The sequence below is a fragment of the Canis lupus genome, chromosome 8 (assembly GCF_011100685.1).
Source record: "Canis lupus familiaris isolate Mischka breed German Shepherd chromosome 8, alternate assembly UU_Cfam_GSD_1.0, whole genome shotgun sequence".
Taxonomy (NCBI): Eukaryota; Metazoa; Chordata; class Mammalia; order Carnivora; family Canidae; genus Canis; species Canis lupus.
The window spans coordinates 45,485,424-45,498,063 of NC_049229.1; the positions used below are offsets into that span (position 1 = coordinate 45,485,424).

Sequence of the window (12,640 nt, forward strand, 5' to 3'; positions counted from 1 at the left end):
AAGATGCAGACAGTTTTAGTCATTTTCTTCCAGATGTTGGGATCAATTTGCAGGAAAGGCAGAACTGAAATCTGCCTTTGGTTCCTTTGTAGGAACCACCTTCTTGTTTTTTAAAGAGCACCTTTCAGTGAAATTTTCATACATCAAGTTTTTCATGTATCACAGTGGAGGTTACTTGTTCAAGGAGGCTTGGATTGAATTTGTAAACAATTGTTAGTGTGCAGAAGTAATGAGGGAGATGTTACAGCAGGAGGTCAACATTACAGCCTTCTCTGCTTTGCAATGCTTTTGTAAAGATTTGTCTCCCCAGATCCATATCGTGGAATTGCCATTTTACAAATAAAGAAATGGAGACAATACTCAAGTGTCTTTGAGAGAGGGAGGGGCTGGAACTTGGCTCCTTCTCCTTGTCTCCTGCTCTTTCCAGGACATCACTAACTGTTCTCCCCATGCATTTCTCAGGCTTTAGCAAATAAGACACCTGTCGTAAGCATCAGTTAGCCTGGGCTCTCTTGATCTTTTATTGTATCGATTACTCATAAGCTCATTAGTAACCACACACACAAATGTATAAATGTCCACATGAGTCTTTGAATCTATGCTCTGGCCCATTTTCCTGGGCTCAGTCAGGATTTACCTACTGATACTGCTAATCAAAGCATATGCTTTAATTAAGCATATATTATTATTCTACCTAGGGTAAAATAAAACAGGCTCATGAAATAGCTAACTGTTCTTTCCAGAAGTAGACATTTGCCTTTATGTATGCCAGTTTACCTACTTCCAGATTGCCTTTCCCAAAGGCGGTTTAAAATTTATACGTTTGGAAGTCTGTAATGTAAATGACACCTTAGAGCAGATGCTCCGAAAATACTGACCCCACAAATGAGTGACTTAGTGATTTAGCAGGTTACCAAGTTCAAAGAAACCCCCTGACCTGTTCCAGTCAGAAGATATAGATGGAACATGAGGATGGTGAAATCCTTCCTTTGCCTGTCAATGAGAATCTGAGCTTGGCTACATGTGGGCTAGAAAATTTGGGTTTTCTTACTCTTTTTTTCTTAGGTTAGCTCGTGCTAATGTCTCCTGCCCTTTTGACAGTGTATGTACTGAGCATACATACCTTTCTTGAGCAGAGTGAGGTGTGTTGACCGTGACACAAACACAGGCATGAGCATGCCAGTAGTTCCTGTTATTAGAGTTGAGTTTGATGTCCCCAGGACTGTCTTCCCCTTGTGGGTAAGGTCCCTGATATCCTCTTTGCCTTTGTTTGGGGGAATGGCCGTAGGTTTGGAGTAAGCCGCAGATCGCCAGCCTCCATCGACCGACAGAACACCCAGTCAGATATTGGTGGCAGCGGGAAATCCACGCCCAGCTGGCAAAGAAGTGAGGATAGCATTGCTGACCAATTGGGTAAGTAACTAATTCCTACAAGAAGCAAGCTGCTTTTATACCCAGGTGACTTTGGCCACCTATTGACGATGTCATTAAAGCCTTCTGTGATAGAATACAGTCTTGGTTAATGTGAATAAGAATTAAGTCTCAGTTTGATTATGTATGAGTAAGGGCAGCAAATCCAGCCTGAGAGAGAAGTCAAGGAAATCTAGGTGACACCCCCCCGCCCCCAGTTTGAAACTAGAAAGGGCATAAGAATTATTTTGATCACTGAGATTAAAATGCCAGACTGCCAAACCACATGTGTCCTAGGTATCCCCCTCGGCCCTTGTTTGTTTGTTTGTTGTTGCCTACTATAAGCACCCTGAGAGAATTGTTGGTATTCTTAATGTCAAGTTAAAAAAAAAAAAAGCAAAAAAGAGCTGTACAAAGTGGGAAAGAAATGCAGTTGCTGTTCAGTCACATCTGTAGTGTGATTAGGATCTCTCTCCTCCCTCCTGTGCTGTTCCCCCACCACCGCTGCCCCCTCCCCCTCCCCCCGCTCTGCTATTAAGCTGTCAGCTGAGGACATGTCTTGTAGTATAAAACAGCTGGATGGGAAAGATTTGCATTAGTGAGCTCTCATTTGGATTTCTGCATAGCCCTTTCTCTCTCTACATGCATTTCTTCTACAGTGACACTCTAACACTAGTTGATACCATAAACTTCTGCCATGAAACAAGACTAAGTCTCAGAACAGTAGCATCAAGGATTTAGTGTCAACAGAGTTGACACATCAGGAACTTGAATCTGGACTGTCGGGTGGGGAACCTTTATCCTATCTCTAGTAGCATTTCCACATCACAGGTAAAAAGAAATAAATTTCAGGGCTGAAAAAGGTAAAATTTTAAGGCAAGACCTATCTCTTTTATCTTTTTTGCAACTACATTATTTTGCTCTGTTTTAATGACTTTTCCCTTGTAAACGTACTAATAACCGCAAACGTAGAAAGGAGTGGAGACGTGTTTAGCTAAGACAGGAAATGAGGAGGAGAAATGTAATTCTCAGGTTCTGAAGATTTGCTTTGTTCCAGTAACTTCAGTGAGATGTGCCTTGTTACTGAAGCCATCTGTCATTCCCCACTGTCACAGCACCCACCCCCAACATAGAAAACCTGAGCATTTTCCGATCTGCTGTTCTGCTCTTGACAGAATGTTTTTAATCCCATATGTTTTGATACTGTTGAGATGGTAACGACACATATGAAAAGGATCCCTTCTTCAACATGACTTTAGCAGCTTTTTTTGGCTCGTAGTGCGGGCTCCGAACAGAGCTGCCAGCAAGCCCTTTGTACAGTGCTTGGTGCCACACTTCCCACTCATGTGAAGTCACTAAGGTATCTTGGGACTGGAAAGGGTAATTATGAGCTTTGTCCTAGACCCATATTCATTCTTTCACGTAAACCTCCCTCCAGTCTTTTTTACTTTGCACCTACTCTCATTTGGTGGTGTCCCACCCTTAATAGATTAATAGATGAGACTCTGAAATTAATATCAATGATTCTTTTTAACATGTTTGTTCATCCTTTTAGTAAGATACGCCTTTTTTTTTTTTTTTTCTTTGAAGTAAGATATCCCAGAACCTGCCAGAGAAGCCTTTTTACCAACTGGTGGCCTTTCTCTATCCAAAATCGAAGGCTTCAAATAAAATGTTAAAATATTTTTTCCTAACTTTTTTTATTCCACCATTCTAGAGAAATGACCAAGCTTTCTCTAACTGGCACATCAGCCAGAATTTGGGGCTTGGTTGGTATAAGCCATGCTAGGGAGAAATCAAGAAAAATAATTGTTCTGTTCTCGTTACTTGGCACACTGTATACAGAATGTATCAAGGGCCAATCCTTTATACATTCAATTTGTAAGAACGATTCTCTAATGACTTTCGGGTCACTGAGTGAAAATGCTGAGGAGACTTTTATTTGTTAGCCAGACCCACCTGTCTTTGTACATCCGTGTGTGACAGACTGGTGCCCTGGTGGAAATGAGTTGAGCTTAATTGGCTCACCCATCTCAGCGGATTTCATTTTTCTGCCTCTGCTGTTGGAGATGGTTGAGAGAGTAAAAGAGGATGTCGCCCCGTCCTTTACGTTTAGGAATGGTGTTGCAGAAGTGCAGAACTGTTGCTGTTAGCTATCGGTGTGTTAAAGAAGCCTATATCGCTTACCTTTTACCTTTGGAACCCCATCTTGAACGCCAGCTTGGAGTCCAAAAGGAAGCAATTGTCTTAAGTAAACTAGTTGCTGTGTGTCTTTTCTGTTGTGCTTAGCTTACAGTTATAGAGGACCTCAGGATTTCAATTCTTTTGTCCTCGAGCAGCATGAATATACAGGTAAAATATTTCCAAAGTGTCCTGGTAAGTAACACGTGATTGCATCCGTGCCTGTCTAGGTAATGTAGACCAAGCTAGGTTAGCCATACTTGGCAATGAATGACTTTCATAAATATAATCCATATATTCTCAACTTGCCCCCAAAACCAAAAGTTGATTCCTAACTTTGCCGCGTTGTTCATGGCCTTTGGTTTGGTGGTACTTGGCTATGCTAATGTGTATGATGTGACACACTGTCACCAGCTGCAAGCTTTACCCATCAGCCACTTAGTTTCTGACATGCTGTCTATTGTGTAAACTCTCAACAAGCTTATCGCTGAAATTCAGAGTTTGCTGGTCAGTGACCTGAGAGATGCAATGGCAAGCCGTCTTCATTTGTCAACATGTGCTTGTACCCGTTTAGTGCCTGCACCATAATGTCCTGTGCTGTATTCCAGAGCCAACGTGCCATCTCCCAGCAGTATCAAAGGTACTGCCTGCGTTCCGAGAGAGCCCCAGTGGGAGGTTAATGCGGCAGGATCCGGTGGTCCATTTGTCTCCAAACAAACAAGGGCATGTAAGTTAACTGTAAAATAATAAAAATGACAAGATTTCTAGCAGTGTAGCGATGTGCAAAGTGAAAATGGCAGAGGTGTGCTTTGCTGTTTCTTCCACATGGTCAAAGAAGTCATCCTGGCAGAAAGTGGAGCATTTGCCATGACCCTGGAAGTTCTACTGCCAGTGGCCCTAAGGCTGCTTGAAAATAAACTCAAATTCCTCTTTGGTATGCACCTGCCACCCTCACAGATCTGGATGGAAGGCCATGTGATGCAGACACAAGCAGTCCTAAAATGTTGGGAACAGAAATGTGCTAAAAATGGATTTTATTTGCTTATACAGTTGCAAGCATGAGATATGGTTGGAGCATCAGTCAAGGGGACAGACAGCTTCCTGACAACTGCCCTTCCTGCTTGTGTAGCTACACACATTTTTGTTTTACCATACCTATACATAATTCCTTATCACTAATGGGTAGAATTAAGAATAAGAGCTTTTGCTCTAGTAAAATGAATATGAAGCTAAGGAAACAGAGCGCACGCCCATGCCTGGGAAGGCACCTTGCACTAGGCTATGTGGTGAGAGATTTACTGAAGGAACGTGATGTTATCATAGTTCTACTTGTAAGTGATAAATTGCCCAATCTGTCAATTTCCCTTCCTTCATTAACACTGAAGGAACATCATTTACTGATGACATGATAAAATAATATTTTGAATAGATTGGGTTAGATTAAATACATTCTTAAAATTAATTTCACCTGTTTCTTTTTAACTTCTTAAAGTCTGGCTACTATAATGTTTAGGATTACAAATGTGGTTCATGTTGTGTCTATAGAAATCTGTTATGTATTTCACACTCTCAGCATATCTCAGTTCGGACTAGCCACGTTAAAAGTGCTCAGCAGCCACACGTGCCAAGGGGCCACCAAAGCCCACAGCACGGATCCAGAGGTGAAGAAGTTCTGTCCTGCAAACATTAAAAATAAATGAAGGCCTTCTAACATAAATGGTGGTGTTGCAAAAAACTAGAGCGGCACCAGTAAAGTCACGGGTTAATTGGTTCTTGTTTAAGAAGACATCTTCAACTTTGAGGTGTAATGTTTGTGTCCTCTCCTGCTGCTTCCCTTCCCCTGGGAAGAGCATGTCCCTTCCTCAAGCAACGGACACACACACTTGTAGCTCCTCTCTTCCTTTCACTCTGTCTCCACCAGCTATCCAGGCGTCCTGTCTCCCATCTAATTTAAAATATTATTTTATTCAGATACCTTTTGAAATATCATTTCTTTGGTGTAAACTATAGAATGTTCTAAACAACTAAGCCACTGTGTAGAAAGGGTTCTATACACATTTTAATTGAAATAATTCACATACCATAATATCCACCCATTTAAAGTATACAGTTTAGTGGGTCTTAGTATATCCACAGAGTTGTGCAACCACCACCATGATCTGACTGCAGAACGCTTTCATCACCCCAAAAAGAAATCCTGAATCCTGAGCCATGCTGGCTCTTCCCAAAATTCCACTCCAAGCGCTTGACCACCAGTCATCCACCTTCCATCTCTGTGGACTTGCCTATTCTGGACAATCATACAACATGTGGCATTTTGTGTCTGGCTTCTTTCGCTTAGCAAAGCATTTTTAAGGCTCATCTGTGTCATAGCATGTATTAGTACTTCTTTCTATGACTAATATCCCATTGAATAGATATACCACATTTTTTAAAATCCACTCATTGGATGATGGACATTTGGGTTGTTCCTCTGTTTTGGGCTATTATGAATAATGCTGCTGGAAATAATCATTTAGAAGGCTTTTTATGAACATATTTTTATCTCTCTTGAATAGATACTAAGAATGGAATTGTAATCATTTTCCCATAGCAGTTGTCCCATTTTACATTCCTACCAACAATGCTGACCATTATTACTGTCTGTCTTTTTGGTTAGAACCATCCTAGTGTGTGAAGTGTTACTTCATTGTGGTGGTGTTTTGTACTTCTCTAGGGACTCAAGATTTTGAGTATCTTTTTATGTGTTTGTTGGCCTTTTGATACATCTTTGAAGAAATGTCTATTCAAATCCTTTGCCCATTTTTTAATTGGGTTCCTTGAAGCACAGAAGTTTTTAGTTTTAATGAAATCCAGGTTATTTTTTTCTTTTATCTTTTGTGCTTTTGGTGTCCTATCCAAGAAACCATTCCATAAATAGGTCATGAAGATGGACACGTAGGTTTTCTTCTAAGAGTCTTAGAGTTTTAGCCTCATACATTTAGGCCGTTGATCTTTTTTAGTGTATTTTTCTGTGTGGCAAGGATTTAACTTCCATCCTCCCTTTTGCATGCAGATACCCTGTTGTCCTAGCACCATAATTCTCCCCCTCCCCTGCCCAATTGTATTGATTTGGCACCTCTGCATAAATTTTACTTTGAAGGACTCCTTAGAAAGCTGTTTTCTAAATAGCTGCCAATTGGGGAAGGAAAAGGAGATCTCTTTGGGAATAAATCTTATATTCTTCCTTATATTTATTCTGAGTGGAGGACTTTTGGAATCCAACATACTCTCCGATTAAGGTGATCTCAATACTATTGCTATTTTAGCCAAGTGAATGAAAAATTGATTCTAAAAAAAACCTATTTCTAGCATTCTTTGCCGTGAACATTCTGAATAGGCTTTTCCAGGCATCTCCTATCTGGTTTCTATCATTGGAATTTTTGTGCTGTGAGAACCCCATAGCCAGAAACATGCCATGGGGTCTTTGTCCCAGTATTTCTTCCTAGTGTTCAAGAAGCAAAACGTACACTTAGGTCAGTCTTGCTTCCCTTGCAGTCCGATAGCCACTACTCGAGCCACTCCAGCAGCAATACCCTCTCCAGCAATGCATCGAGTGCCCACAGTGATGAGAAGTGGTACGACGGGGACCGCACCGAATCTGAGCTCAACAGCTACAACTATCTGCAAGGCACATCTGCCGACAGTGGCATCGACACCACCTCCTACGGCCCCAGCCACGGCAGCACAGCCTCCCTGGGGGCTGCCACGTCTTCCCCTCGCTCAGGACCAGGCAAGGAGAAAGTGGCACCCCTATGGCACAGTTCCAGCGAAGTGATCTCCGTGACTGATCGGACTTTAGAGACAGAGGGCCTCGGCCTGGACCGGAAGACCGAGTCCTCCCTGAGCTTGGATATCCACAGCAAGAGCCAGGCCGGCTCAAGCCCCCTGACAAGGGAGAACAGCACTTTCAGCATAAATGATGCTGCTTCCCACACGAGGTAGGTGCCCTCTCCTGCCTAGGCCATGCCCAGCCCAGCCCTGGCCCGGGTTCCCAGCCTCAGCTTCATCCCACTTCCCTTCGCTCAACACGTACGAAGAAGGGGTTTTCCATGCACTGACTGTTATTTTCACGTACGCCTGGTATTTGTCACCAAAGTACTTTTTTCCCTGTAATCCTAATGCATTATTTTCAACTGAGGAAGGTTTATGGATTTGGTCTATAAAAACTTTCTTTGTACCAGAATCAGAGAATTTTAGGATTCTGGCTTTCAGGTAGTGATAGAGAATGAAACAGTCTTAAGACACTGAAAGAAAATCTTGAGCATATTTTTAAAAGAAAGGGGTCTTTTCTAAGACTAATGCATCATTATTTATGATGCTAAACACATCCTTCACACTGCCTCTCTGTCAGAGAACATCACTTAACCAATGCTTGCATGGTAATTCCTCCTCACGAATTGCCTCCTGACAGTGTGTGTTGAGTTGAGGGTGGGGTGGGGGGTATCCAGTCTAAGAGTGCAGCTAAAATTAGACATCCCATCTACCTTTCCAAATAGGAAAGCACACATTCTCCTATAGCCTTGGAGATCTTCTGATAGGCAAAATAAATAGCATTCTTCATTTTATCTTTTAGATTTGAGCTCCAAATCCAAAATATGACAGGATTCTTCCTTTTTAAGGAAAAAATACTCCACCACTATCTTTTTGAGCCTATTGATGTCTGTGGTGGTTTCACCTTTTACCTTTTATTGTTGTCAGTCATTGGTTATTTTTCATGACAGCACCTAACCTTGCTGTCTGCTGGGCCTCCTTTATTATCATGCCCTAAAGAAAAGTAGCAGAGAAACTAAATTTAGTTTTACTTTTCTGCTGGGAATCTAGGCACATAATCTGTCAGTAAACCCCAGATCATCTTAATAACAGAGGATGTACTCTGTTTAATTTGGATTTGTTTAACATGATCAGTTAAATATTCAGTCCTCTCATTGTGTCTGTACTGTTACTGATGAGATTCTTGAGCTTCCCGTCTGAAAATGCCAAGCTGGCGTTTGAAGCACTTCACAAGTTTTATTTCTGTTTACACTACCACATTATCCATCTAAAAACCACATGACCCCCCTACCCCCACCCCCAGCGTAAGCAAAAAGGCAATGGGAAAATTGTCTTGGTATTCTCGAGTACCTGGCATCCAGTTCCCTTTCCACAATTAAGAAAATGTTTGCTTCAGATAGGTGAAGGAAGTTTTTGGGAAAGTAGAACAGAAAGCTGAGTGAAATACCATAATGATGTACCGTGGACCTAGAGTCCTGTGACAGAATCATGACAATGACTCGCTGTTGAGGACATGCCCCACCATCTCATCAGCGAATCCTGTGCCCTGACTCAGACTGTTTTTCAGTTCTGAATGGTTTCTGTGTCGTTTCTAGGTTTAGCTCAACTCCTGTCTTGTTGGTATTCAGTTCTTTATTTTGAAAGGAGGCTATCTTTTTAAGAATTATACTCCATTTGGGGATATCGTGCTCTGGTCTAATTTGATGGCAGAAGAAAGTTATGGAAGTCTTACCTAGAATAGCATCCTCATGAAGTAAGGTTGAAAAGGGTTGGACCTCTGAACCCAAAGCACAAGATGTCAGCTGTGCCACCTAACAAACCCCAGGGGATCCACAGAGTTCTCCCCACTGAAAAGGAGGCACCTGGGCTTACATCCTCTGAATGTGCTGACTGGAGTTGCTTGCAGGCCTCAAAGGATTATCTAAATTTTCTGCTTCAAACTGACCATGCAGAAATCATTTAAATCATCATTTGGGAATAACTCTTCTGTTGAAAGTCAAACTTACTGGAGAAGAGAAGAATGTGGCCTTTCAGGGAGGGTGGCAAAGCATTCCCCCCCACTGATAGGTTGAGTCACATTCATTTCTAGACTCTGGTAAGCGAGGATGCTTTGTGACTTCAGTCTGTTGATCTTGGCAGAGTGAGCTGGATAATCAGAGCTTTAGCAGACTTCCTTCTCTGGAGGAAGAAGGACTTAGCCACCAAATGCACAGTGCTGGAGAAACTAAAATCACTGCAAATTAGAGTGTTTGTGTCCTCAGAAGACAGGAATAGCAATTAATGTGGAGATCTCTTGACAGTGCATAAAAGAGCTCGTACCTGGGTCTCAGTGACAAAATCTAAATTACAGTGATTAAGTTCCATTGCGTATTTCTGGCTGGGCTGTGTTCCTACCCTTCTGTCCTCCAGTCCCCCCCTGTTGATGATCGTGCAGGTTTTTTGTGGCACCCCAGGAGAACTGCATTAATGTAAGTTGGTAATTACACAGGGTTGTTCTGTTCACATGTCATTAAGAGAAGCCATACACACTGATAACTTCCTACAATTAAAAAGTCTATTAATTGCTCTGAAGTGTTGCTCCCTAGAATATGTATATATTTTCTGTGAAGTTTGGAAATGTAGGGAGAGATTTTTATTTTTTCTTGCAATGGCTATTTCACTTTCAGGTCTTAAACCCCTCCAAAAAAAAAGGTTTATGGCAACCATGGGAGAGATGAAGACCATTCTAGTTTTAAAACATTCTTACCAGGGGCTCCAGGGTGGTTCAATCAGTTAAGCATCCAACTCTTGATCTCAGCTCAGGTCTTGACCTTAGGATCTTAGGTTCAAGCCCCACATTGGGCTCCATGCCCAGCATGAAGCCTGCTTTAAGAAGATTGAAAATAAAAGTTAATAAAAATAAGACTCTTACCAGCTGGGCTCGTCTTAGAGTTCTGGCCTGGGCTGTAGGCAGTGCTGGTTTGTGTGGTGACCAGAGACTCCCTTAGCATAGTGTTCTCGTCCTCCATAACGAGTAGTATTACTGACGTCAGAACTAGATTCAAGACACACATTTTTTTTTAATTTATTTTTTATTGGTGTTCAATTTACCAACATACAGAATAACCCCCAGTGCCCGTCACCCATTCACTCCCACCCCCCGCCCTCCTCCCCTTCTACCAACCCTAGTTCGTTTCCCAGAGTTAGGAGTCTTTACGTTCTGTCTCCCTTTCTGATACTTCCCACACATTTCTTCTCCCTTCCCTTCTATTCCCTTTCACTATTAATTTATATTCCCAAAATGAATGAGAACATATAATGTTTGTCCTTCTCCGATTGACTTACTTCACTCAGCATAATACCCTCCAGTTCCATCCACATCGAAGCAAATGGTGGGTATTTGTCATTTCTAATGGCTGAGTAATATTCCATTGTATACATAAACCACATCTTCTTTATCCATTCATCTTTCGATGGACACCGAGGCTCCTTCCACAGTTTGGCTATTGTGGCCATTGCTGCTAGAAACATCGGGGTGCAGGTGTCCTGGCGTTTCATTGCATCTGTATCTTTGGGGTAAATCCCCAACAGTGCTATTGCTGGGTCGTAGGGCAGGTCTATTTTTAACTCTTTGAGGAACCTCCACACAGTTTTCCAGAGTGGCTGCACCAGTTCACATTCCCACCAACAGTGCAAGAGGGTTCCCTTTTCTCCACATCCTCTCCAACATTTGTGGTTTCCTGCCTTGTTAATTTTCCCCATTCTCACTGGTGTGAGGTGGTATCTCATTGTGGTTTTGATTTGTATTTCCCTGATGGCAATTGATGCAGAGCATTTTCTCATGTGCGTGTTGGCCATGTCTATGTCTTCCTCTGTGAGATTTCTGTTCATGTCTTTTGCGCATTTCATGATTGGATTGTTTGTTTCTTTGGTGTTGAGTTTAATAAGTTCTTTATAGATCTTGGAAACTAGCCCTTAATCTGATACGTCATTTGCAAATATCTTCTCCCATTCTGTAGGTTGTCTTTTAGTTTTGTTGACTGTATCCTTTGCTGTGCAAAAGCTTCTTATCTTGATGAAGTCCCAATTGTTCATTTTTGCTTTTGTTTTTTTTTTTTGCCTTCGTGGATGTATCTTGCAAGAAGTTACTGTGGCTGAGTTCAAAAAGGGTGTTGCCTGTGTTCTCCTCTAGGATTTTGATGGAAACTTGTCTCACATTTAGATCTTTCATCCATTTTGAGTTTATCTTTGTGTATGGTGCAAGGGAGTGGTCTAGTTTCATTCTTCTGCATGTGGATGTCCAATTTTCCCAGCACCATTTATCGAAGAGGCTGTCTTTCTTCCAATGGATAGTCTTTCCTCCTTTATCGAATATTAGTTGACCATAAAGTTCAGGGTCCACTTCTGGGTTCTCTATTCTGTTCCATTGATCTATGTGTCTGTTTTTGTGCCACTACCACACTGTCTTGATGACCACAGCTTTGTAGTACAACCTGAAATCTGGCATTGTGATGCCCCCAGATACGGTTTTCTTTTTTAAAATTCCCCTGGCTATTCGGGGTCTTTTCTGATTCCACATAAATCTTAAAATAATTTGTTCTAACTCTCTGAAGAAAGTCCATGGTATTTTGATAGGGATTGCATTAAACGTGTATATTGCCCTGCGTAACATTGACATTTTCACAATATTAATTCTGCCAATCCATGAGCATGGAATATTTTTCCATCTCTTTGTGTCTTCCTCAATTTCTTTCAGAAGTGTTCTATAGTTTTGAGGGTATAGATCCTTTACATCTTTGGTTAGGTTTATTCCTAGGTATCTTATGATTTGGGTGCAATTGTAAATGGGATTGACTCCTTAATTTCTTTTTTCAGTCTCATTGTTAGTGTATAGAAATGCCACTGATTTCTGGGCATTGATTTTGTATCCTGCCACACTACCAAATTGCTGTATGAGTTCTAGCAATCTTGGGGTGGAGACTTTTGGGTTTTGTATTTAGAGTATCATGTCATTGGCGAAGAGGGAGAGTTTGACTTCTTCTTTGCCAATTTGAATGCCTTTAATGTCTTTTTGTTGTCTGATTGCTGAGGCTAGGACTTCCAGTACTATGTTGAATAGCAGTGGTGAGAGTGGACATCCCTGTCTTGTTCCTGATCTTAGGGGAAAGGCTCCCAGTGCTTCCCCATGGAGAATGATATTTGCTGTGGGCTTTTCGTAGATGGCTTTTAAGATGTTGAGGAATGTTCCCTCTATCCC

General features: G+C 41.7%; 1 protein-coding gene across 20 annotated transcripts in view; it reads left to right on the forward strand.

The window, feature by feature from the left end:
* Positions 1-12,640, forward strand: part of SIPA1L1 (signal induced proliferation associated 1 like 1) — a 375,245-nt gene that overhangs the window by 322,535 nt on the left and 40,070 nt on the right. For 18 of the 20 annotated variants that reach the window (XM_038545124.1, XM_038545128.1, XM_038545132.1 and 15 more), the window contains 4 exons: positions 1,289-1,413; positions 3,700-3,762; positions 4,200-4,318; positions 7,129-7,571. In XM_038545124.1, coding sequence (XP_038401052.1) covers positions 1,289-1,413; positions 3,700-3,762; positions 4,200-4,318; positions 7,129-7,571 — 750 coding nt within the window. The remainder of the gene's footprint in view (positions 1-1,288; positions 1,414-3,699; positions 3,763-4,199; positions 4,319-7,128; positions 7,572-12,640) is intronic. The other 2 variants (XM_038545141.1, XM_038545142.1) reach the window with 1 other exon arrangement.